The sequence below is a fragment of the Phocoena phocoena genome, chromosome 4, assembly GCF_963924675.1.
Source record: "Phocoena phocoena chromosome 4, mPhoPho1.1, whole genome shotgun sequence".
NCBI classification, from domain to species: Eukaryota; Metazoa; Chordata; class Mammalia; order Artiodactyla; family Phocoenidae; genus Phocoena; species Phocoena phocoena.
Window position 1 is genome coordinate 16,187,886 of NC_089222.1, and position 26,129 is coordinate 16,214,014.

General features: G+C 39.8%; 1 protein-coding gene across 1 annotated transcript in view; it reads left to right on the forward strand.

Moving 5' to 3' along the window:
- TMEM108 (transmembrane protein 108) overlaps window positions 1-26,129 on the forward strand; it is a 381,217-nt gene that overhangs the window by 210,263 nt on the left and 144,825 nt on the right. Inside the window, exon 3 of the mRNA XM_065876825.1 lies at window positions 16,403-16,484. Coding sequence (XP_065732897.1) covers window positions 16,445-16,484 — 40 coding nt within the window. The 5' untranslated portion in view covers window positions 16,403-16,444. The remainder of the gene's footprint in view (window positions 1-16,402; window positions 16,485-26,129) is intronic.

Sequence of the window (26,129 nt, forward strand, 5' to 3'; positions counted from 1 at the left end):
ATCAACACAGTTAAATGAGCTGTTCAATACTTCAGGCCCTCACAGGTGAGGTCAAATGTATTACTTAATGCATGCTTCCTGAAGCAAGACGTAAAGTTCATCAGAAGTTCTTAGAATACCACAGCTTCCCCGTGGAATCAGCTTGTCTGCACAGGTCTTACCTGTGACCTGGACCCATACTCTTCAAGTGACGGCTTCCCCTGTTTTATATTGGCCCATCCCACTCTTGCCCACATAATTTTTCATGTCATAATTTTTATTCCAGCTGCACATTCAACAGTCTGTATCCTCTGGAATCGCTTGACATAAATGATGTATTTTCAAAGATTAAACCAAACCACAAATTAAAACTGTCTTCATACTAGCACAAGAATTAAAGAAGGCTTTATGTAGATTGAGGTGCGATGGGAGGAGCGAAGGAAGGGGAATGGGGGAAAAAAAGAGTTTGAGGTTAAAGGTCTGTCAATGAAAAATGTTGCCTGCCATATTAGTAAACAGAGGATGTTGCAGCCATCAAGCCGCTACAGCCCCCCCAGTGGTGAGCCCTGACGGAACTCAGGTTGGAGACAGATGGGCTGACAGCTGCCAAGTCCTCACCACTGCAGCCACCCCAGCGGGGCACCCTGAGGGGGCTCAGGATGGGAAAGAACAATATACTGGCCCTAGACCGCTAAGGTGCATATCAGAGGAATGATTTCAGTGAGCCCAGACTCTTGCATCTTCCCACTCAGAAAAGCGCTAAATTCCTTAACTTGAGAATTTGGTTTTCTTTAATAACAGTAATCTTTTGATGTTCCAACTACCTAGTCTTTGTTGCAGAGACCCCTGTGTATCCTGGCTCCTCCATTACCTCTTCGGAGCAGTCCCTCAGAGCTACCTGAGAGGCTGCTTCCCAGGCTTGAAGTCCTCAGAAAGTCTGCCAAATAAAACATAATTCTCAACTGTTAGGTCATGCATTTTTTTCAGTCAACAGGTCAAAATTCAAATTTAGCAGTTACTATGATATTATGAATAATTTCACATACTGAGACGTATTGCTTGTTCAAAGTGTGCATCATGGATTTAAATGCTCTTTCCACATGTAAACATTCTGGTAAGAGTTTTGCCTGTTTCATAAGGCCTTGCCTCTCTTTCCATTGTAAAAACTTGGTACCTCTTTCAGAACAAATGCCTGCTACCCAAAGGAAATAAAGATGTTTTTTTAGATCCCCAAATTCAATTCCTGAGGGTGTTTCTCAGGTGCTGCTAAAGAAAAAAGAAAGATGCGTGAGTTTCTTTGTGGACAAGAAATAATCTTTTTCATAAACAGTGCAGTCAAAATGATAGAACATGCTCGTTTAGTATTTGGCATTCCTACAATATCATTTAATTCCTTGACCTCAGTGTTCAGTTTTTAATACCAAAACTATAAAAAGGGAAGTGTGATACATATTCTTCACCTCGCACAAGCACCTTTCTGTCTCCTTAAGTGAGATAAGTGGTCTTAATACACTTTAATGCTAGAAGGAGGAGGTCTTTGTCATTCTAATATGCCTCAAACTTCTCGTCCCGTTTTTCACCCTGGTGCTGACTTCGGTGGCTGTGGACAGTAGAACACCCTCCCCCAACAAATTCAAAGTCCAGCTGGTCTTGAGGAACATTCAGGTAGTTACTTCTCAGTCCTCCAAGCAGAATCCACATCGATTGATCCCCTTTTGTAGGCTTTTCCTTAGCAGGAGATGAATAATTTTTACCCTTTTGTTTGGAATTCAGCATCTCAGTGGATCTGACAACCTCCAATATTTTCTTTTCCTTTTCAGACAAGGAAATAGGAAGGGGAGGAGAGGAAAGGATCTCTATTGAAGGTGTTTTTTAATCCTTTGAAGTTCACTGGACCCCAGGCCTCCTGGAAGATAGAGCTTGGGTGGAAGGCAGAGCTGTACGTCCTCCTCCCCGCCCTCCCCGCTCCCCCAACACACACTGCAGGTTCTGCAGCAGGAGAGCCTTTATAAGTCAGAAATCACACAGCCTGTTTCTTTTGGCCCACATGAATTAATTGCTAGTATTTTAAAATAGTGTGACTCATCTAAAATGTCTAGCCTCTCTTGATAATTTAGGGAAAAAATTTTGAGAGGATTTTCAGTTTCTTTAAGAAAAAAGCAAAAGATACAAAGACCTGTTTTCCTGCTGACAATTGGCTGGAGACAAAAAAACACTATTTTCTCCTGCTTTCAAGTTCATTATAGTCCCCTTGACTTCCTATAAACTAAACTTTCAGACCTGACAGAAAGCGACAGTGACTGTAATCATGCTCACACTGTTGATCATAGGTTCAGAAGAGGATGAACTAGTTCTTGCACAAAAGTGAGAAAATTTGGAAGAAAGACTAGGAGGACTACAAGTTTCAAGAAAAATGAGAGAGAAATTTCTTTATGGAACTGAAGGATATTCCTGTGTTTATTTTATTTATTTTTATTTTTTTTTTTTTGCGGTACGTGGGCCTCTCACCACTGTGGCCCCTCCTGCTGCGGAGCACAGGCTCCGGACTCGCAGGCCCAGCGGCCATGGCTCACGGGCCCAGCCGCTCCGCGGCATGTGGAATCTCCCGGACCGCGGCACGAACCCGTGTCCCCTGCATCGGCAGGTGGACTCTCAACCACTGTGCCACCAGGGAAGCCCCCCTGTGTTTAATATGCAAAGAGTCTGTATCAAAAGAATTTGACTGAAAACACCATTGTGACCCAAACCCAGCCCTTGTGGACACATGCACTCATTTGTGACTTATGGTGTAAGTGAGCATGAGAAACCATCTTACTTGCCTTCTTGAAGTAATCCAGCAGCTCAGGCCCTGGACTGACTTGCTGAACATCAGTTCCCCCTGTTTCCCTAGTTCTCTCTATCCCCATATGAACAGAATAGTGTATAGAAACTATACACTATTAGTTTAGGAGAAAGGGAGAGACACATACAATATACCAGGTACACAGCAATCCTTTGATTTAGGTGCCAGCCCCATTTACAGGTGAGAAAGCTGAGGCTTAGAGAAGTTAAGTAACTTGCCCAAGGTCACATAGCAAAGCTACTCAGGGGCAGGCCTGCCTGACTCTTACCCCAAAGCATGGTATTCCTGTGGCTCATCGAAATGCTTTCCCTGAATTACTACTTAACACAAAGACATTAGCTTTTATTGAGGGTTGATAAGGAGCAGCCATGGCAAGAATATTCTGTTCATATGCTTATCAGAAGATTTGTCTAATGATCTTTTCTTGGAAATTAATGGCAGAAAAGGTTTGTATTTCTGGACAAAATAGAGAATGTACTTCTATTTATACAGGTGGAAAAAAATGGTGCTAGCTGTCCTTTTTGCCTTTATTTTCAGGAAGCTCCAAGGGAAGTGTATGGCCCCATTGCATCTTATGGTAAAGTGAATCACCCCTTTCTCCATGTAATTCTGGATCTCTCTTTCTGATGTCATTAATAGGCTTTGATATGTTAATAATTCTGTTGTACAAGTTGCATCTGGTAGTAAGCTTCCTCAGATCCTTTATAAGGAGGACAAATATATAAATTATAAATAAGAGCCTTAAAGTTCAACTTATACCCCTATAAGTAATTTCTAAATTCAGTTTAAGTAAGACAGTGGATTTAACAAAAAGGGCTATTTGGGGAGTAGCCCAAAAGCCTTTGGTTCTTTTTTAGCTTAGGGGAAGCAAAATTAAGAGACAGTTGGTGAGCTCTGGCCTGATGTGTTATCTTGCCTTCTGCTGTTGGGTAATAGTTGCTGATGAGCACTGAGCACTTACTACGTGCCAAGCACAGAGAAAAGTTCTTTGCATGCATTGTCTCAGTCTTTGCAGCAAGCATATCAACGACCGTTTTTACCCCTTACAAGAAATTCAAGGATCAGAGAAGTCCAGAAACTACCTCGAGGTCTTGGAGCTGGTAGGTTTGATCTTGAATAAAGACTATAGCTTCTTGACAAAAAAACTAAAAATAAATAAAACACTACCAGGTACATGGAGGACATGAAATAAATTGTTAAATGACAAAATCAAGAAGTGAACAGAATTGATATGATTATCGCATGAGGACTTTTTTTTTTAAGATTTTTTTGATGTGGACCATTTTTTAAATCTTTGTTGAATTTGTTACAATATTGCTTCTGTTTATGTTTTGTCTTTTTGGCCATGAGGCATGTGGGATCTTAGCTCCCTGACCAGGGATTGAACCTGCACCCCCTGCATTGGAAGGTGAAGACTTAACCACTGGACCACCAGGGAGGTCCCCCATGAGGACCTTTTAGAGAAGGAAAGTCTTTCTTGTTCATCATTACTCTATTATAATTTTTTATGACAAGAAATGTAGTATCTAGAAAGGGCATGAATCACAGATATCATATAAATTAAACTTCAAATATCTAATTTTGTGGTATCAGAAATCATGTGGAGAATAAAATCACTATTTCTACTTAAAAAAAACAAAAAAAAAGACTATGACTTCTTGGTGTCTGTGTCCTTACCTATAAAATGGAGGCAGATGCTCCTTTCCAAACTTCTTCACAGGCCTGTGATGTTAGTTGATATGTCAACTCTCCTATTTCTTGCCCCCCTCACTTTCCCAGAGGGCACTCTGAGGGCTGGCCATCAGCTTATTCAGATCTTCCTTTGTCCCATAGAGATGGTAAGCAATTGTTCTGTTTTGTTCAAGCTGTACTATTGGCCTGGATTGTAATCATCTTCATTCTTTGCTCCACAAAATATTTTAAAGCTGAACTCAAATACCATTGATTTTCATTACTCATAATAGTTATGTTCTATAAAGGTGCCATGAATTCTGAATGAATGAAGACTGAACCAGTGCTCCTAACGGAAATATAGGGTTAGGGTCCTATGAGCTTTGGTCACATTTGTGTCAACTGATCAATATATAGTCTTGTTTATATGTGTTTCTGTCTAAAGACAACTTATGTAATATACATTGTTAATTCATTAACTTTGAACTCACAGCCAACAATACTCATGCCTGTGCAAAGCTTATCTAAGACACATATTTTCTCTGTAGGGCCCTGCACAGTATTCTTGCACTTAGGAACACTAGACAACACTTCAGCACTGTACTTGGGGGCCATTTCAAACAGAGATGTCAATAAAAAGCACAAAAATGCTAAAAAGCATGGCACTAAATTGCCTGTAGAAGGGATAGTGTTCACAGTACAAGAGCTGAAACAAGGAGACAGAGCACTGCCTTGCTCGACCTCAGCTGGGAGCACATGTGTTGGGCAACTCACATTTTTGCCATTCTGCACATGTATACAAATGATGGCTAAAGCACGATGAGTATTGATTTCGGGGAAAATTTAAGGATGTTAACTCTTTGCTTCTTATAAGTTGAACATTTTTTTATAGTTTTTAATTTGTATTTTTACTTAATTGTAGTTTTAACTGAGTAATTATTTATGTAATAAAGTTTATCGTTTTTCTTATTGCTTCAAACTTTGATTCAGAGTTAGCAAAGCTTCTTTCTCTACCCCCAAGTAATTGAAGAATTACTCATATTTCCTTCTAGTATTTGTATACTTTACTTTCTTACATTTAAATGTCTGCCTCATTTGGAGTTTATGCTCGTGTGTGATATTTAGAATGAGTACAATTTTATCTTTTTCCATATTACTCTGCCATTATCTCAAAATGTGTACTTAAAAGCTCATCTTTTTGCCCACTGATTTAATAATGCTGCCTTTATCATATCCTAAATATCCATATATGTATAATTTGGTGTATTCATGTGCCAATTTCAAATTGTTTTAATTACAGAGGCTTTTGAGGGTGCTTTAATGTCTGGTAGGCCTGGAAGTCCCTCTCGCCCTGACCCCATCTTGTTGGGGTTTTTTTGTTTTTGTTTTCCAGGATTTTCCTGGCTATTCTTCCTCATTTGTTCTCTATGAACTTGTCTTTTCAAGTCAATTTACATACCAAATTCAGAGCTTTTCATTTGGTTGTTTATTACTTCTTCCCTGCTATGTGGACATTTCTAATGGGAACATTTTAAGCAGTCTATGAAAGAAAGAGATTTCCCTCCCGAGTCAGTAGAATTGATAGAACTGTTCCATTTAAGCCAAAGAGAGAGGTGGGGTTCTATGACACTCGCTCTTGTTAAGGAGTGATTGAGGACCAGTACTCACCTCTTTGCCTTGGAAGCTTCCTTCAGGCCTGTTTCTCTAGCCATGTGGCTGACAGGGTCTTGTTGCTCTGGCCGGCATTCAGGCCTGAGCCTCTGAGGTCAGAGAGCTGAGTTCAGGACATTGGTCCACCAGAGACTTCCTGGCCCCTCATTATATCAATTGGTGAGAGTTCTCCCAGAGATCTCCATCTCAATTCTAAGACCCAGCTCCCCTCAACGACAAGCAACCTCTAGTGCTGGACACCCCATGCCAAACAACTAGCAGGAGAGGAACACAACACCAGCCATTAGCAGAGAGGCTGCCTAAAATCAGAATAAGTTCACAGACACCACAAAGCACACCACCAGATGCGGTCCTGCCCACCAGAAATACAACATTCAGCCTCAGCCATCAGAACACAGGCACCAGTCCCCTCCACCAGGAAGCCTACACAACACACTAAACCAACCGTACCCAGTGGGGGCAGACATCAAAAACAATGGGAATTACGAACCTGTAGCCTGTGAAAAGTAGACCCCAAACACAGTAAGTTAAGTAAAATGAGAAGACAGAAATACACAGCAGATGAAGGAGCAAGGTAAAAACCCACAAGACCTAACAAATGAAGAGGAAATAGGCAGTCTACCTGAAAAAGAATTCAGAGTAATGATAGTAAATATAATCCAAAATCTTGGAAATAGAATGGAGAAAATACAAGAAACATTTAACAAGGACCTAGAAGAACTAAAGAGCAAAGAAATGTTGAACAACACAATAAATGAAGTTAAAAATTCTCTAGAAGGAATCAATAGCAGAATAACTGAGGCAGAAGAATGGATAAGTGACCTGGAAAATAAAATAGGGGAAATAACTACTGCAGAGCAGAATAAAGAAAAAAGAATGAAAGGAATTGAGGACAGTCTCAGAGACCTCTGGGACAACATTAAACACACCAACTTTCAAATTATAGGGGTCCCAGAAGAGGAAAAGGCAGGGACTGAAAATATTTGAAGAGATTATAGTTGAAAACTTCCCTAATATGGGAAAAGAAATAGTCAATCAAGTCCGGGAAGCGCAAAGAGTCCCATAGAGGATAAATCCAAGGAGAAACATGCCAAGACACATATTAATCAAACTATCAAAAATTAAATACAAAGAAAAAATATTAAAAGCAGCAAGGGAAAAATAACACACAAGGGAATCCCCATAAGGTTAACAGCTGATCTTTCAGCAGAAACTCTGCAAGCCAGAAGGGAGTGGCAGGACATAGTTAAAGTGATGGAACGGAAAAACCTACAACCAAGATTACTCTACCCAGCAAGGATCTCATTCAGTTTCGACGGAGAAATTAAAACCTTTACAGACAAGCAAAGTTTAAGGGAATTCAGCACCACCAAACCAGCTTTACAACAAATGCTAAAGGAACTTCTCTAGGCAGGAAACATAACAGAAGGAAAACACCTACAATAAAAAACCCAAAACAGTTAAGAAAATGGTAATAGGACCATACACATTGATAATTACCTTAAATGTAAATGGATTAAATGCTACAACCAAAAGACATAGACTGGCTGAATGGATACAAAAACAAGACCCATATATATGCTGTCTACAAGAGATCTACTACAGACCTAGGGACACATACAGACTGAAGGTGAGGGGATTGAGAAAGATATTCCATGCAAATGGAAAGCTGGAGTAGCAATTCTCATATCAGAAAAAATAGACTTTAAAGACTATTACAAGAGGCAAAGAAGGACACTACATAACGATCAAGGGATCAATCCAAGAAGAAGATATAACACTTGTAAATATTTATGCATCCAACACAGGAGCACCTCAATACGTAAGGCAAATGCTAACAGCCATAAAAGCGGAAATCGACAGTAACACGATAATAATAGGGGACTTTAATACCCCACTTTCACCAATGGACAGAACATCTGAAATGAAAATAAATAAGGAAGCACAAGCTTTAAATGACACATTAAATAATATGGACTTAATTGATATTGATAGGTCATTGCACCCAAAACCAACAGAATACACATTCTTCTCAAGTGCTCATGGGACATTCTCCAGGATACATCATATCTTGGGTCACAAATGAAGCCTTGGTAAATTTAATAAAATTGAAATCATATCAAGTATCTTTTCCGACCACAATGCTATAAGACTAGATATCAATTATAGGAAAAGAACTGTAAAAAATACAAACACATGGAGGCTAAACAATACACTACTAAATAACCAAGAGATCACTGAAGAAATCATCAAAAAATACTTAGAAACAAATGACAATGAGAACATGATGACCCAAAACCTATGGGATGCAACAAAAGCACTTCTAAGAGGGAAGTTTAGCAATACAATCCTACCTCAATAAACAAGAAAAATATCAAATAAACAACCTAAACTTACACCTAAAGCAAGTAGAGAAAGAAGAACAGCAATAAAAAAAACCCCAAAGTTAGCAGAAGGAAAAAAATCATAAAGATCAGAGCAGAAATAAATAAAAAAGAAATCAAGGACACAATGGCAAAGGTCACCAAAACTAAAAGCTGGTTCTTTGAGAAGATAAACAAAATTGATAAACCATTAGCCAGACTCATAAAGACAAAAAGGGAAAAGACTCAAATCAATAGAATTAGAATAGAAAAAGAAGTAACAACTGATGCTGCAGAAATACAAAGGATCATGAGAGATTACTACCAGCAACTATATGCCAACACAGTGGACAACCTGGAAGAAATGGACAAATTCTAAGAAAAGCAGCACAACCTTCTGACACTGAACCAGGAAGAAGTAGAAAATATAAACAGACCAATCACAAGCATTGAAATTGAGACTGTAATTAAAAATCTTCCAACAAACCAAAGCCCAGGACCTGATGGCTTCACGGGCGAATTCTATCAAACATTTAGGGATGAGCTAACACCTATCCTTCTCAAACTCTTCCAAAATATAGCAGAGGGAGGAACACTCCCAAACTCTTTCTATGAGACCCACCATCCTCTGATACCAAAGCCAGACAAAGGTGTCACAAAAAAAGAAAACTACAGACCAATATCACTGATGAACATAGATGCAAAAATCCTCAACAAAATACTAGCAATCAAAATCCAACAGCACATTAAGAGGATCATACACCATGATCAAGTGGGGTTTATCCCAGGAATGCAAGGATTCTTCAGTATACGCAAATCAATCAATGTGTGAAACCATATTAATAAATTGAAGGATAAAAACCATATGATCATCTCAATAGATGCAGAAAAAGCTTTTGACAAAATTCAACACCCATTTACGATAAAAACTCTCTAGAAAGTAGGCATAGAGGAACTTTCCTCAACATAAAAAAGGCCATATATGACAAACCCACAGCCAGCATCGTTCTCAATGGTGAAAATCTGAAAGCATTTCCACTAAGATCAGGAACAAGACAAGGTTGCCACTCTAATCAGTATTATTCAACATAGTTTTGGAAGTTCTAGCCACAGCAATCAGAGAAGAAGAAGAAATAAAAGGAATCCAAATCAGGAAAGAAGAAGTAAAGCTGTCACTGTTTACAGATGACATGATACTATACATAGAGAAGCCTAAAGATGCTACCAGAAAACTACTGGAGCTAATCAATGAATTCAGTAAAGTTGCAGGATACAAAATTAATGCACAGAAATCTCTGACATTCCTATACACTAATGATGAAAAATCTGTAAGATAAATTAAGGAAACACTCCCATTTACCATTGCAACAAAAAGAATAAAATACCTAGGAATAAACCTACCTAGGGAGACAAAAGACCTGTATGCAGAAAACTATAAGACACTGATGAAAGAAATTAAAGATGATACAAACAGATGGAGAGATATACCATGGTCTTGGATTGGAAGAATCAACATTGTGAAAACGACTATACTACCCAAAGCAATCTACAGATTCAGTACAATACCTATCAAACTACCACTGGCATTTTTCACAGAACTAGAACAAAAAATTTCACAATTTGTATGGAAACACAAAAGGCCCTGAATAGCCAAAGCAATCTTGAGAAAGAATAACAGAGCTGGAAGAATCAGGCTTCCTGACTTCAGACTATACTGCAAAGCTACAGTAATCAAGACAGTATGGTACTGGCACAAAAACAGAAATATAGATCAATGGAAGAGGATAGAAAGCCCAGAGATAAACCCATGCACATATGGTCACCTTGTCTTTGATAAAGGAGGCAAGAATATACAATGGAGAAAAGACAGCCTCTTCAATAAGTGGTGCTGGGAAAACTGGACAGCTACATGTAAAAAAATGAAATTAGAACACTCCCTAACAGTGTATGCAAAGTAAACTCAAAATGGATTAAAGACCTAAATGTAAGGCTAGACACCATCAAACTCTTAGAGGAAAACATAAGCAGAACAGTCTATGACATAAATCACAGCAAGATCCTTTTTGACCTACCTCCTAGAGAAATCGGAATAAAAACAAAAATAAACAAATGGGACCTAATGAAACTTAAAAGCTTTTACACAGCAGAGGAAACCATAAACAAGACAAAAAGACAGCCCTCCGAATGGGAGAAAATATTTGCAAATGAAGCAACTGACAAACGATTCATCTCCAAAATATACAAGCAGCTCATGCAGCTCCATATCAATAAAACAAACAACTGAATCCAAAAATGGGCAGAAGACCTAAATAGACATTTCTCCAAAGAAGTTAAACAGATTGCCAACTAACACATTAAAGGATGCTCAACATCACTAATCATTAGAGAAATGCAAATCAAAACTACAATGAGGCATCACCTCACACCAGTCAGAATGGCCATCATCAAAACATCTACAAGCAATAAATGCTGGAGAGGGTGTGGAGAAAAGGGAACCCTCTTGCACTATTAGTGGGAATGTAAACTGATACAGCCACTATGGAGAACAGTATAGAGGTTCCTTAAAAAACTAAAAATAGAACTACCTTGCAACCCAGCAATCCCACTACTAGGCATATGCCCTGAGAAAACCATAATTCAAAAAGAGTCATGTACTACAATGTTCATTGCAACACTATTTACAATAGCCAGGACATGGAAGCAACCTAAGTGTCCATCATCATATGAATGGATAAAGATGTGGCCCATATATACAATGGAATATTACTCAGCCATAAAAAGAAATGAAATTGAGTTATATGTAGTGAGGTGGATGGACCTAAGTCTTTCATACAGAGTGAAGTAAGTCAGAAAGAGAAAAACAAATACCATATGCTAACACATATATATGGAATCCTAAAAAAAGAGAAAAGTGGTTCTGAAGAACCTAGGGGCAGGACAGGAATAAACATGCAGAAGTAGAGCATGGACTTGAGGACACAGTGATAGGGAAGGGTAAGCTGGGACGACGTGAGAGAGCGGCACGGACATATATACACTACCAAATGTAAAATAGTTAGTGGGAAGCAGCCGCATGACACAGGGAGATCAGCTCGGTGCTTTGTGACCACCTAGAGGAATGGGATAGGGAGGGTGGGAGGGATACGCAAGAGGGAGGGGATATGGGGGTATATGTATTTGTATAGCTGACTCACTTTGTTATACAGCAGAAAGTAACACATCATTGTAAAGTAATTATATTCCAATAAAGATGTTAAAGGAAAAAAAGGAGTGATTCAGGTTACTTGCACCTTCTCATTTCCCCTGAGCTAACAATCAGCAAAGTCCCCACCTGTGCTGCTGTCTCTGCATGTTTGGCCAAGTGTTTTCATCCTCCTCCTCTCTCATTTGTCTTTTCTTCAGCTTTTTGGCTATAAAACTCTGTACTTTCTTAGGATTTCATCCCAGAAATCAGTTGTCATCCTTGGAGCTCCTAAATTTTTCCCCGAGGGACTAGATAACAATTAATGTTTCCTCTTATATGATTGAAAAAAGAGGCTTTTGGTAGAATCTCACTGCACCTCTCCATCTAGCCAAAGGAGTGCAATTGACCCATGAGACTCAGCTGAGAAACCATTATTAGAACTCTGAGTTCAGTTAGGTCACAGAATGAATATAGAAAACTCAGTCATTTCCATATAGAGACAAGTAGAAAATATAATGGAAATAGAAATACCATCACTGTAGCAAAAAAATATATATATTGTATAAGATGCCTTGGGATTAACTCGACAAGACTATAGAACTTGCAGGAAAAACATTGCAGAACTCCACAGAACTACCTAAATAAAGATTAATTTTGAATAAATACTAGACCATATGGTGCTTGTAGTTAGAATAGCCCTGTGTAACCCAGATGATCTCAATTGTCCCAGATTTATGTGCTCAGGTGTTTCTTTGATAAGCGAATGACATAGCTCTATTCCATCTATTATTGCAAGTTTAACAGTTTCTTGAAAATCTCTAAGCATTTCCAGAGATGATTGAGGGGCTTATGTCCCCCTGGATCAATATCAACTACAACTATTTCTCTGCTCTCCTCTTACTTGATTATTCATTTATTCATTCATCTGTTTGTTTATTCACGGCACATTTTTTGCATGCTTATTGGGTCCTGAGCACTCCGTAGATGCCCACCAACCATGGCTTATGGCCCCTTTGGCTCCTACCTCCATTTCCAGTCACCCTTGTCTTAGAACATAGTCTCTTTCATTGCCCAGCTGAGCACCATTAATACAAGGCTGTTTTGTGCAAGACTTCTGCTGAGGTTCTGGAGGGTCTTAGTGGTGGATAAGTGTTGTGGGGCAGAGAAGGAGGGCAGATGTGGTGTCTGACGAAAAACAGCATGAAGCAAGAACTAATGAAAAATTAAATATTATGCTTATTAAAGTTTGCGGGGAATTTCTCAGTTTATTCTTGGGTCCCACCTGCTGCTGTCTTTTGGAACTGCCTCTTCAGTCTCTCAGCATCTCTTGTGTATCATCTCCTCAGCCTCTCAGATTTCTAGACTACTTAATCCCTCTTTCCTAGCCTTTTGGAACTCAAACCTCCTCTTGTATTATAATGGAGAGAAATTTAACTCTCTCTTTTTCTCCTTCCTACTCTGCTAGTTCACATTGGGGTTTGGAGGAGGGGAGCTTTAATTTGCCTAACCAAAGAAGTCATTGAGCTATGGTTCCCCAACTCCCTACCCCATCCCCCAAAACAAGAGCACTTCTCTTCCTCCAAAAGGAATTCTTCTTATCTCCAGAGCAACCATATTTAAAGATTATTTTTTTCCTCACCACACTTGGATTTTGAAGAGATCAGGTCTCTCCCAAATTAATGAAGTAGAAGATAATTCCAACTATAATCCCAATGATATTTTTTCTGAAGTTTAATAAAATTATCTTAAAGTTGGGCTTCCCTGATGGCGCAGTGGTTGAGAGTCTGCCTGCCGATGCAGGGGACCACGGGTTCGTGCCCCGGTCTGGGAAGATTCCACATGCCACGGAGCGGCTAGGCCCGTGAGCCATGGCCGCTGAGCCTGCGCGTCTGGAGCCTGTGCTCCGCAACGGGAGAGGCCACAACAGTGAGAGGCCCGCATACTGCAAAAAAAAATTATCTTAAAGTTAATTTGGGGGGAAAAACAAGCTCAAAGAACAAGGTAAATCTTAGAAGAGTAATGATGGAGGACTAATTCTACCAAGAGTTTAATTTAAACAACACATATTGTTTAATGAAACTATGATCAGACAGAGAAGTAAAACGTAACACAAAGTCCAGAAACGGATCTAAATGAAATAAAAAATACCAGAGGAAAATACAGGCAATTATTTATGTAATCCTGAATTAAGTAAAGAAGGCCTTTCTAAACATGGTAACGTGTGTGTTTGTGTGTGTGTATAGTTCTTACAATAAATAAATAAGAAAAAAACCAGCATGCTTTACACCGTGAATGAACCTTAAAAACACTATGCTAAGTGAAAGAGGCAGGCACAAAAGGCCGTATATTATATGATTCTATCTATGTGAAATGTACAGAATAGGTGAACCCATAGTAGATTAGTGGTTGCCAGGGACTGGGGAGAGGGGACAATGAGAAATAACTGGTAACAAACATGGGAATTTCTTTTTAGAGTGATGAAATGTTCTGGAATTAGGTACTGGTGACGGTCGCACAACTTTTGAATGTGCTAATAACCACTGAATTGTATACTTAAAGGCTGAATTTTATGATACATTAATTATATCTCAGAAAAAATGTAAAGATAAATCAGCTCCACTTGGGGTATCATAAGAAAAAAAACCCAGCATGCCAATAGAGAATGATTAAAGAATGTCTTTAAAAAATATTCAGTGACACTTGTTAAAGGTGGCAAGGCGTACTTTATTCAGGACCATCTGGATGGGTGCAGGGACCACTGCAGTGGGATTTTACTGTGGGGGGAGAGATTGGGCTCCACTCTGAACAAAGCATGGGCAAGTGGGAATTCATAGCCAAGGAGCAGTGTGGGGTCAGTGGATGGAAAACTACTAACAGGAAGCATCAGGGGTCAGGGACTTGGCTGTACTGGCCCAACAGGGTTGTTGCTGAAGGCAGGCCAGGCTGTCATCACCTGGGGGTGGTAGAGTAAATCTTACCAGATATTGAGGGTTTCGGGGTGCTGGTTAAACTGATTTAGCAGGGTTCTTGCTAAAACTAGTGTTACGGAACTCAGGTTTGGCTGCTCACCACTCGAGAGCCAATAATTCGAGAGGCAAGTGTCAGCAGAAAGAAAAGGTGCTTTAAGCAGAAAAGCTGGCGATCTGAGGAGAAGGCAGACTCGTGTCCAGAGGCCAACTCCAAAGATTCTGCTCAGCCATGACAGTTTTTAAAGGGAAAAATGGGGGGAAGACTCTCAGGGAATCATTGAGACAGGAGGTTGGGTTCTGTATCATTCCCCACTGAGTGCAGACTGGCTGACTCTCTCTTCAGATGTTATCTTGCCTACATGATCTGCCTGCACTCTTCCTTAGGGGGCTGTTGAGGGTAGAGAGCTAGTCATTCTATAACTACTTCATTCTTCACTCTTCTTTTTGTCTAGGAAAAGAATCAGCAGGTTAAACAAGACGTGGTATGCATTCAGGAGAGCGTAAGTCAGGAGTTAGGTTAAATTGCCTAACGATCTCATTCCTGTAATTAGGTTCTTTTAAGGTTAAAACAGGAGCAGAAGTGGGTGAACAGGAAAGGGGCAAAAGAGCTGCTTTCACCAAGTTTTACAAAGAAGTTCACAGATTGGCCTAGGAGAAGGTTCAGGAGTGTGACAAAATACTCTTTGTCAAATGTGAATTTAAAACTTTAAAAAGACAAATGACTAATAAACCTATAAAATACAAATTAAAGTAATGAGATGGAATATGTGCTTATTTTCTTGACAAAGATGGAAAGAAAATACAAGTTTCCATCATTGGGTAGGTTGCAGTCTAATGGAGATTTTCATAATATGATATTGATGAAGAGCAATTTGGCAATATATTTCAGAAGCCTTAGATTGTGTCCTTGTGATTCCATTTCTAGGACTTTATCTTGAAAAAATACTGTGTACCATGTAAAATAAAGTTGTAAGGTGGGAATTCCCTGGTGGTCTCATGCTTAGGACTCTGCTCTTTCACTGCTGAGGGCCTGGGTTCAGGGAACTAAGATCCCGCAAGCCGAGCGGCATGGCCAAAAAAAAAAAAAGAAAAGAAAAAAAGTAGTAAAGTACAGTAACAGCACGGAAGATGTCACTCCTGCTAGGGAGAAAAATTAGAATGTATAATACATAAGCAAAGCAGACCAGTAGAAGTATATACACGAAAGGCTGAAGAGATAGGTAGTTGGTAGTTTCTTGTACACCCTTATCTATATTTTGTTTAGCTGTATTTTCCAGATGTTCTTCACTGGAGGTATCTTTTATAATCAGAAAATAATAGAAAAGTTATTTAATATAATACAGTTTCAAATTGGTGACGCTTTTGGAGTGTTTTGTTTGGTGAGCACAATAACAGAACTGAGATTAGAAGTTTCTTGTTTCTCCTGTTTCAAGACTAGAGATGCAAGGGAGAAGAATTAGAAGTCCTCAAAAGTTCCAAAGCCAGATTCTCACCCTCTAGTTGCCCATATGAGTGGTGTATGTAGTGTCAGAATCTAATTGATTAATTGGTAGTTTTATAACATAGACGGTACTATGGTATATTCACTCCAAGAATTTTTCTCTTCAAATCAGGTATTTTGGGCTTTACAACCAGGATCATATTGAGTGGAGCTCTTTCTGATTCTTGACTTGAATTCTGTTTCCCAGATGTAACAATTTTCTTCTCCCAATTTCCTAGACAGAATCATGAATAAACTGGAGGACAAGCAGGACCAGATGATACCATGAAGAGAAGTTTACAGGCCCTCTATTGCCAACTGTTAAGTAAGTTGATGTCACATTTCTTCTTTCCTAGAATAGATCAATGTTATTGTTTGCCCAGTGCCAGAAACTTACACACCTTCTGGAGGAAGACCAGGGTTTGGTCAGTGAAGGACAATACATTTTCCCTCTGCTTCATCTAGGTACTTGAAATATCAAGCATTAAGTCATTCTATTGCCTTGGGCTTCAGTTACTGTACATAATTACTGTAGACTTCGTTATGATAATTCTAAATTGGCATGTTAAGCAAGTCAATTTGAAAATGAGTGTCAACAACATTATTACTCTTGGTTTTGTGGCAGAATGAAGGGGGTTCCGGTATGATCCCCTCTGGGCTCCTCATGAAGAGGGAATGGTAGGCTGTGGGATTTAGTCACATATAACCTATTACCATTCAGTGACTGTACAGCCTTTGACTTGGAATGTTTTGCATAGTTTTGCGTGTTCTTAGATAATGAGTGGTGAAAATGTGGTTTGTTTAGGTTTGGTGGTAGAATGAAGTGTTCGATCCTGATTTTCTCTGCAGGTTGTTGTGTTTTGTGTATTGTGCCACAAAGTGCCAGTTGCCATATAGGGAGTGTGTAGTCTTTGGGATTGGATTGTCACTGAATGAATGTAAAATCCAGTACCAGTTGGTGGGTTTGATGTTCAGATTGACACATTTGGGACAACAGACGTTGCTCACTCCGGGTCAAACCAAAGGCATTGAGTTGGGAAAACTTAAAATTCACCGTGCTTGTCTAATTCTTGCTGAGGTAGAGGACCTATCTTTCCTAGGCTGAGTGGCTCCTTGTTAACTTTTGCCAAGGAAATAACATGAAAATAGATTGAGATGCAAATCACCAGTCAGCCCTTAGAATTTAGCAATTCACGTTATGTTGTGCCCCCAGTGCAAAGCACTTTATCTACAGACAGCATTCTGGTTGGGTGTTTTAATTGACTCATTTTTGCTATTGAATTCTAATCCCTGAAACACAGATCACGTCAGCCTGATTTCAGCCTGATGGAACATCGCCAAGAGTTATAGGGACTCTCTCATATGCTTTCTCCATGTATTCTATAGGGTTTGTTGCCTTTTTTTTTTTTTTTTTAATGATAAGCTTGCTTGTTAGAGAAAAGGCTTTACGGATTGAAGAAGCAGTGTCATCAAGAAATGATTAATTCTGCCTTGATGGGATAGGGAACATTTGAAGGATAAATAGGATTTTACACACACACACACACACACACACACACACACACACTCACACACACACACACACACACACTCACACAGATATACCCTCAAGAAGGCAAGGCAGGTTTTACAGGCAAAAGAAACAAGAAACGAAAAAGAGCATAGTAGATTTAGAAGGCAGCAGAATGCTTGTTGAATTCACCTGTGCTGATTGTATGCCCCAGAGTGTGCATAATGTTATAAGGTCATATCTAATCTGAAAGGCATCAGAGAAGTATTCTGTGGTTTAGAGTCCAGTCTTATTCTATAACAAGTGCCCATCCTCCCAGGTCCAACATATTGGAAAGCTGAAGAGATTTTCCTCAAACACTATCTGGATAGCTGCAGAAACTAACCTTGTCTTAACACTTTTCATTGTTTGCAAGCTTGCCTAGAAACGCAAGCAACCCAAATTAGGAGGTAGGTAGTGGCCTTCAATAAACCACACTGATTACTAGGTAGCTGATTGTGGGCTGGAGCCCAGCTTTGTACACAGCTGAAAGGGTAAAGCACTTGGCAATAGATCAATTAGCCTGACTTCAGAGAGTGGTTTTCATAAGTTCATCTGAGATGACAGGCTGTTATTTATAGCATTTTTTTTCATGAGATGAGTTAGATATTTAGTAAAGTCCTAGATAACTTAAACTCTGGCATACATACACAAACTATCATATATGTCATTGGTCAGCCAATTGTTCACTTATGCCTGAATTAACATTGTCCACAAACAAAATGGTTTTTCAGTGTCTAAAACTGACTTGAGAACTATAGAGTCAACATAAACTTATTATGTTACTGTATGTGACTCAGCAAACTGATTTTAATTTGGAGGGGGGACAGAGTGTTCTGGTTATCTTTTGTTGCATAACAAATCACCCCAAAACTTTGTAGCTTAAAACAACAGCAATCATTTATTTTGCTTAGGTATCTGCAGTTTGATGAGGGGTTGGCAGACTCTCTGCTCCACAGTGGCTGGGATCTGGGCTAGAATAACTCCAAGAGCTGGGGCTTTTTTCCCTCAGGCCTTTTCACAGGACAAAATGGGGCTTCCTCACAGCAATAGTGGCCTCAGGGTGGTCATACCTTATACATGGCACCTCACGGCTTTGAGGCCTGGGCAAAACCTACAAGCTTCTTAAGAATTAGGCTTGGAAATCCCAGAACAATACTTCAGCCACATTGTATTGGCGGAAGAAGTCACTAAGACCAACCCTGACCCAAGGGGAGAGGGATTGGACTCCACCTCTCAAAGGCAAGAGTAGTAGAAGTTTGTAATCATCTTTAGTCTAGCAGAGAGTATCTGTTTAACAAGAAAAAAAGTCAAGCACTTCCTAGTGGACATGAGCCAGTCCATGAGACTCATCAGAGAAACTCCTCCCTCTGGAGTGCCTACTGTGTTCCCAGACCTCTGCTGATCAGCTCACGTGCGCCATCTCACTCACTCCAGAGGTAAATGCACCAATATGAAAAAGTGTTAGCAATGAGTGAGTCAAGGACCGGCCGAGGGTGACCAGGTGGTGAGTGATGAGGTTGGAATTCATAGCCAGGTCTCTCGGACCTCTTTGTTCATGTCCATTTTTTTTTTATCCTGCCTGGTGTCTCCACCACACACAGAAAAAATGAGCAGTGTGGCCCCTATGGCTAGACAGAGGTGGTTCTAACCCATGATGGGCAAAGTTTGCATCCTATTAGTGATGTCAGGTAAGGCTGAAAAAAAAATCCAAGCTCTTTCTGGGTCAGTACATCACAATCACCAGTCATTGAGGCTTTTGTGTGCTTGAGGGATGCAGTCTTTGGCAGGCAGGGCAGTTGAGGGTTTAATATTTTACTTTTATTACAACTGACTGTCTCTGCCTTTATTTTATTTCTTGGGCTTCATCCCACAGTGCAATACTGAGTACTTCATCCTGCCAGCTTTAGCCCTTTGGGAAGGTTTAACACATTTTAAACAATACCTTGGAATGACTAAGAGCTTGAGGATGAAGGTGGTGATGAGAACCTTCATGATTATGTAAAAAACAAATGCTGCATTCGTTTTTCCTTTTTAGAGCTAAGTAATAAAGTAGGTGTGAAGCTAGTGCCAGGAATATCTGGGTTTTTGAGCTGCCAACCAGTGTTCAAATCCTATCCCTACCACTTAGTTGGTAGTTTATGTTAGGTAAGTTACTTACTCTCCATGTGCCTCGTATATAAAATGGGATATGACCACCATGGTATATAGAAGAACTACAGTAAATGCCTGTTCCCTTATTGGGCCTTCCTGTCTGCAAGAGAAGGATACAGCCTCTCTAGGAGCTCAGCTGTAACTGACATTTGGTTCACAAAACATTTTTACAGAATTTCTTTTTGAATTTTATTTTTTTATATGGCAGGTTCTTATTAGTTATCTATTTTATACATATTAGTATATATATTGTCAATCCTAATCTCCCAATTCATCCCACCATCACCACCACCCACCACCCACCACCCGCTTTGCCCCCTTGGTGTACATACGTTTGTTCTCTACATCTGTGTCTCTACTTCTGCCTTGCAAACCAGTTCTTCTGCACCATTTTTCTAGATTCCACATACATGCATTAATATATGATATTTGTTTTTCTCTTTCTGACTTACTTCACTCTGTATGACAGTCTCTAGGTCCATCCACGTCTCTACAAGTGACCCAATTTTGTTCCTTTTATGGCTGAGTAATATTCCATTGTATATATGTGCCACATCTTCTTTATCCATTCGTCTGTCAATGACATTTTTACAGAATTTGATCCTTACAAACCTTATTAGGCAAGCAGGACATTAATTATCATTGATCTCATTCTACAGAGGAAGGAGTTGACACGATCAAGGCTGCCTTTCCCAGGCCATGTCACAATTTGTTTTAAAAGTAATAATGGAAAATAAGTAGCATCATCACAAATGCTGAAGAACGTGACATTACTGGAGAGGCGCTGAGTCCTGAGTTGACAGATTTGTCTGGGTGCTGTGTACTGGAAATTTGTTGCATTACTTCATTTTTAAGAAGACCAAGACAATTCTTTTGAGCTCATGAACATAAGTTTTTATATACTAATATCTATTTAAGTCAAAGTTGTTTGGGTACTTACTCAGAGTTAAGGAGCAATTATGTTTAGTAAGTTAAGTATTTGCTCTACACCCAGGCATCTATATTCTTAATTCATACTCTGTATTATTGGTACATCTTGCTTGTTCTTGGATCCTCGAAATATACTGAACTGGGGTGACCATACAAAAAAGTAATCCTTTGCTCAATCCAGAGAACTGTTCATGGGTCCCTGTTACTCAGAAGGTGGAAGAGAAAGAGAACTCCTGCTGTAGTTTGGGCCCCTAACCTGTAGAATTTAGAAGGTAAAAGATATCACCTTTTTTGCCCTCTTTACCTGGCCCATGGGGATTGCATCTGTCTCAGACTTGAATTATGCACACACACCACAAAATCCATATTACTCAACTCTCTAGACTCTTTCAGGCATAATGAGAAGCTGGTTGAGAATGGAGTTCATTTCTAATGGGATGATCTGCATCTCATCTGATCTCTGGAACTGGGCAGAAGCCCCTAAAAATCCTTTACAGTGAGCAAAATGTCTTTGATGCTTTTTTAGCTCTAACTAGCACATTTTGCCAACCAGCTACCCAGTGACTTTATTCGTCCCTCCAGTCACTTCTTAAACTAGAAATATCCACATAGTAATATCTTCCACAGGGGATTAACATTTTCCCTCTCTTTTTCCTCCATGCTTATCCTTATCCCATAGTAGACCCAGAGTCCCACCATGGTACCTACCCAGACCAGCTGCCCTACTCTGGTCTGTGATCTGAATTTCTCATGTATTCATTAAGGTAGAAAGCAATCTAAATTAATTAATGCCAAGGTATGCTTCATTGGCTAGGGAGCTTCTCCATAACTTTCAGTGATATTTGCATTTTTAAAGAAATTAATTTTACCTTCTCAAGGCAAATGCTGTGTTGGTGTCATTTTAAACCATATTGAGTATAGCAGTTTAAACAGATAAGTTTCCCAGGGCCTGTCCATTTCTCTGAATCTCCTTGAGTCAATGGTCTTGAATCTTCATTTCTCTTTCTGGCTTATCTCTTGCCTCTTTGGCCAACTTAAACCAGAAATGATCTTATTATGCCCATTTATACCCTTATCATCACCATCCTCCTGGATTTCCATCCCTGAATAGCTAAAGTCATCTCGATTTGTTCTCTGTTTCAACCTGGATGCAGTTGGATACCAGCTCCCATGGACTCTAACTTGTTGTGAATACATTTCTCTGCATCCACATTGTCTCTGTTCAGTGAAGGGCTTCCTGTGGTCTTGCCTGAACCCTTTTAATAGTTTTCCTTCTTGCTGCCCTAATCTCAGTCCTCCTCCTTCTAAGTCACCCTAACATTGCCACAGAATAGCAGCTTGTCCTCTGCTGATGATCTTTCAATGGCTTTGCATTACCAGGAACAACAGTTCTCCTAGTGTGGTCCAAGAACCTCTCAGGACCCCTGAGACTTTTCAGGAAGTCTGTGAGGCTCTCCTTTTCCAACTATATTATCTTTTTTTTTTTTAGAGGTGAATTTTTAAAAATTAATTAATTTATTTATTTTGATTTTTGGCTGTGTTGGGTCTTCGTTGCTGCAGGCAGGCTTTCTCTAGTTGAGGCGAGCGGGGGCTACTCTTCGTTGTGGTGCGTGGACTTCTTATTGCAGTGGTTTCTCTTGCTGCAGAGCACAGGATCTAGCTGTGCGGGCTTCAGTAGTTGTGGCACGCGGACTTAGTTGCTCCGCAGCATGTGGGATCTTCCCGGACCAGGACTCAAACCCTTAGCCCCTGCATTAGCAGGTGGATTCTTAACCACTGTGCCACCAGGGAAGTCCCAACTGCATTATCTTTATGATTTATAGCCTTCAACTATATTGCAACAGATTGAATGCAGAAGGTGATGTGAGATCCAGCTAGCTGTCTTTCATAAGCCAGATATTAAGGAGATTTACAACAGTTAAAACAATGACACCCTTCTCACTATATTTTTGTTTTAGAAATTATGGTTATATTTTATTTAAAATGTTATTTGTTAACATGTAATGAGTTTATTGTTATTTTAATGGATTAATTTTTTTGTTTCTCAGCTTTAACTTTTAGTATAGTAAATATTAGTAGATATAACCCATATAAACAAAGGCTCTTTGTGGTCCTCAATTTTTAAGAGTATAAAGAGGTCATGAGACCATAAAGAACCGCTGTCTTCATGGTTTGTTTTTCCTGAGAAGTGAGAGGAAGTTTTCCCTGAAATTAAGGAGGGAGAGGTGGTATGAATCATAACTGACATGGAATTTATGTCCAAACAAGAACTAAATCCAGAAATGTAAGCTCTTTCCAATGTTACAGGCAGTTATAAAGATATTGCATTATGTTTGCATATGAAATGAAGAATTTTCATTTCCTCTACCACCATTGAAGGTGCTTCCCTCTCTCACTGAAGGTGCCTGGCCATAACCTCCATGTGGAGTGACACTGTGGCAGCCACAGTTAAGAGCTCAGATTCTGGATTAAGACTACTTGGGTTCAAATCCTGGTTTGCCACAAATTCTTATCTAAATGATTTTCACCTCTTTCCATACAAAACATGCCAATTGAGCATGCCTCCACTGCCAAACAACTGTTGGACTGTCTGTCCTCCACCCCTTGCAAATCTATCACTCCGGAGGCCATGACAGTAAAAGAGCATGCTCCATTTAGTAGCAAACAGCAAAGTGCTACCACCAGTGGCTATAATAATGGTAATGACATGTTCGGTCTCCAGTCAGCATTATGGAAATGGGAGGCATCCATTTCATCCCAACTGCAATTCAGTATTTTAGACTGGATTACTCTGATTGGCTTTCATCGGTGTTTCTCAAACTTTGATGTACATTAGAATCACCTGGAGAGCTTTTAACAAATCCCCTTGTCCAGACCCACCACAGATCAATTAGAATCTTTGGAAGAGGGGATAGGGAGCATGGGGCCTGGGCATCGGGTGATTCTAATGTGCAAGCATGGTTGAGAATCACTGGCTTATAGCAGTGATAACCATGCAACAGAATCACCTAGAAGGCTTGTTTAAATACAGATTGCTGGGCACTATGCCTGGAATTTCTGATTCAGTAGATCTGGGATGGGGACGATAATTTGTATTTCTAAATTTTCAGTGATGCTGAAGCTTTGGTCCAGGGACCACACTTTGAGAATCACTGTCTTAGACTAAAGAAGGGCTGTCCTGGAGCCAAAGATGCTTTCAGCTTCCCTGCCTCACTTGAGCTGCCTAGTGGTGAAATGGATCTTGGAACAAAATCAGGTCCAGTTGGGAAGGAAGAGGAGGAGAGAAGATGTCAGGAAGAGAACCAGCAGAATCACAGTGTTGCAGGGTTAGGAACTGTTAGAACTTGAAGTTTCAGTTACTCCTCAGGATACACTGGAAGTTAATTTTTACTCCGTTTTAAGAAAGGCACAAGGGCTTCCCTGGTGGCACAGTGGTTGAGAGTCCGCCTGCCGATGCAGGGGACACAGGTTCGTGCCCCGGTCCAGGAGGATCCCACATGCCACGGAGCGGCTGGGCCCGTGAGCCATGGCCGCTGAGCCTGCTTGTCTGGAGCCTGTGCTCCACAACGGGAGAGGCCACAACGGTGAGAGGCCCGCGTACTGCAAAAACTAACAAAAAAAAAAAAGAATTTGAGGCTGGATTTTCTTTTACTATGCAAATTTTCTCTTAGGGAGAACGGGTCTCTTTGGTTCTGAAGGTTAAGTCATTCACACAGAAAAATTGAGGAGGTAACACTTTGAAGTGTGACATTAACCCAGGAAGTCTGTGCATACTGGGCCCTTAAAGGTGTCATGTTGATTTAATGTCTTTCACATTTTAAGTTGTGATTTTTAAATTTGCATTAAGTCAACAACTCTCTTATGCAGAGTAACCAAACATTAGTAAGGCATTTTCATTGTAAGCAATGTCAATGAAGACTGAGGAATAAAATATTTTAAAGAAACTCAATTTTATGACTTTCCAGTGTATTCCATTACATAGTTGGCAGGAACGTAGGTGAGGGAAGTCATGCTCACATATAGAGCTGTTGACTTATGCAAATTTAAATGTTAACTCTTAATGAGTAAATTCAATTTTCTATATGAAAGTACTTTTGCTTAAACATACGGTGGGAGAGAGCATAGAATTTGGATTTAAAGAATGTACTTTGAGCTCTCACGTCTTCTCTTAGTAGTTATGTGACTTCGCACAGAATAGGTAACCTCCCAGAGCTGCCTCGTTTTCCTTAACTGCAATACACAGATGATGAGTATATCTCCCTTGAGGATTGTCGTGAGAGTTAAATGATCAGAGTATAAAAACATTTTATAAGTTGTAAAATGCCTTCCAAACATGGGTTATTGTTTTACTACTGTCCTTAAATAGCATAAGTATTTCCTTAAATAACTTAAGTATTCCTTTTGTTGTTAAATTATACTATCGTTTAGTAAATCTCATTTAAAAATTTTAAAAAGGAAATGTGAAAGACAGTAGAGCATGTTCCTGCCCAGCTTCCAATTTAGTAGAACACTCATTAATGCATGTAAAACTCAACGGGGGCTATTCTAACAAAGGGTTTTCTGGCTTATCAGGATCTGATAAAATTCTGAAAATTGTTGTAAACGAGAGAAGTTGGAAAAGAATTTTTTAAATGAAGAAAAGGGATTTTTTTCCCAGCAGATTCATGTTGGCTTGTAACAAATCTTCAGTGGACGTTTTCTGAACAGTTTAATCATTGCCTTTACAAACGTGATGGACACTGGAGATTCTTTAGGCTAGAATCCAAGAAGCTCCCCAAACCTAAGCCACATTGCCTTTGCCAGCTCTCCTTTCGTGTCTTCCTCTCCTGTTCACCCATTTCCCCTTTCTTTCCTTTGGTTCGTCTCCATCACCAGACTTTCTCTTCTCTTTGCTCTTCCCCTTCAGAAGTTTCTAAAATTTTCTCCTGCAGGGCATAAATCCTTTGTCTGCTGCAGGTATCCTGACAGCTCCTCAAAAGTTAATTTCTTGTCTTTGATCTGGCTACACCAGCATATCACTCAGGATATCAGGGTGCCCTGTGAGCTGTGGCCAGTCATATTACTCCGCCCACCCCCCCAGCATCTTCATCAGTTTCCCCATCTATAAAAAGCTCCCTATGGCTGCCGTGTCAAATTAGCACAAACTTGGTGCCTTAAAACAATAGAACTTTTTTTCTCTCACAGTTATGGGGGCCAGAAGTCTGAAATCAAGGTGTCAGCAGAGGTACACTGCCCTCAAAGGCTCCAAGGGAGAATCTTTCCTTGACTCTTCTATTCTGGTGCTTCTGAGATGTTCCTTGGTTCATGGCTGCATCATTCCAAACTCTGCCTTTGTCT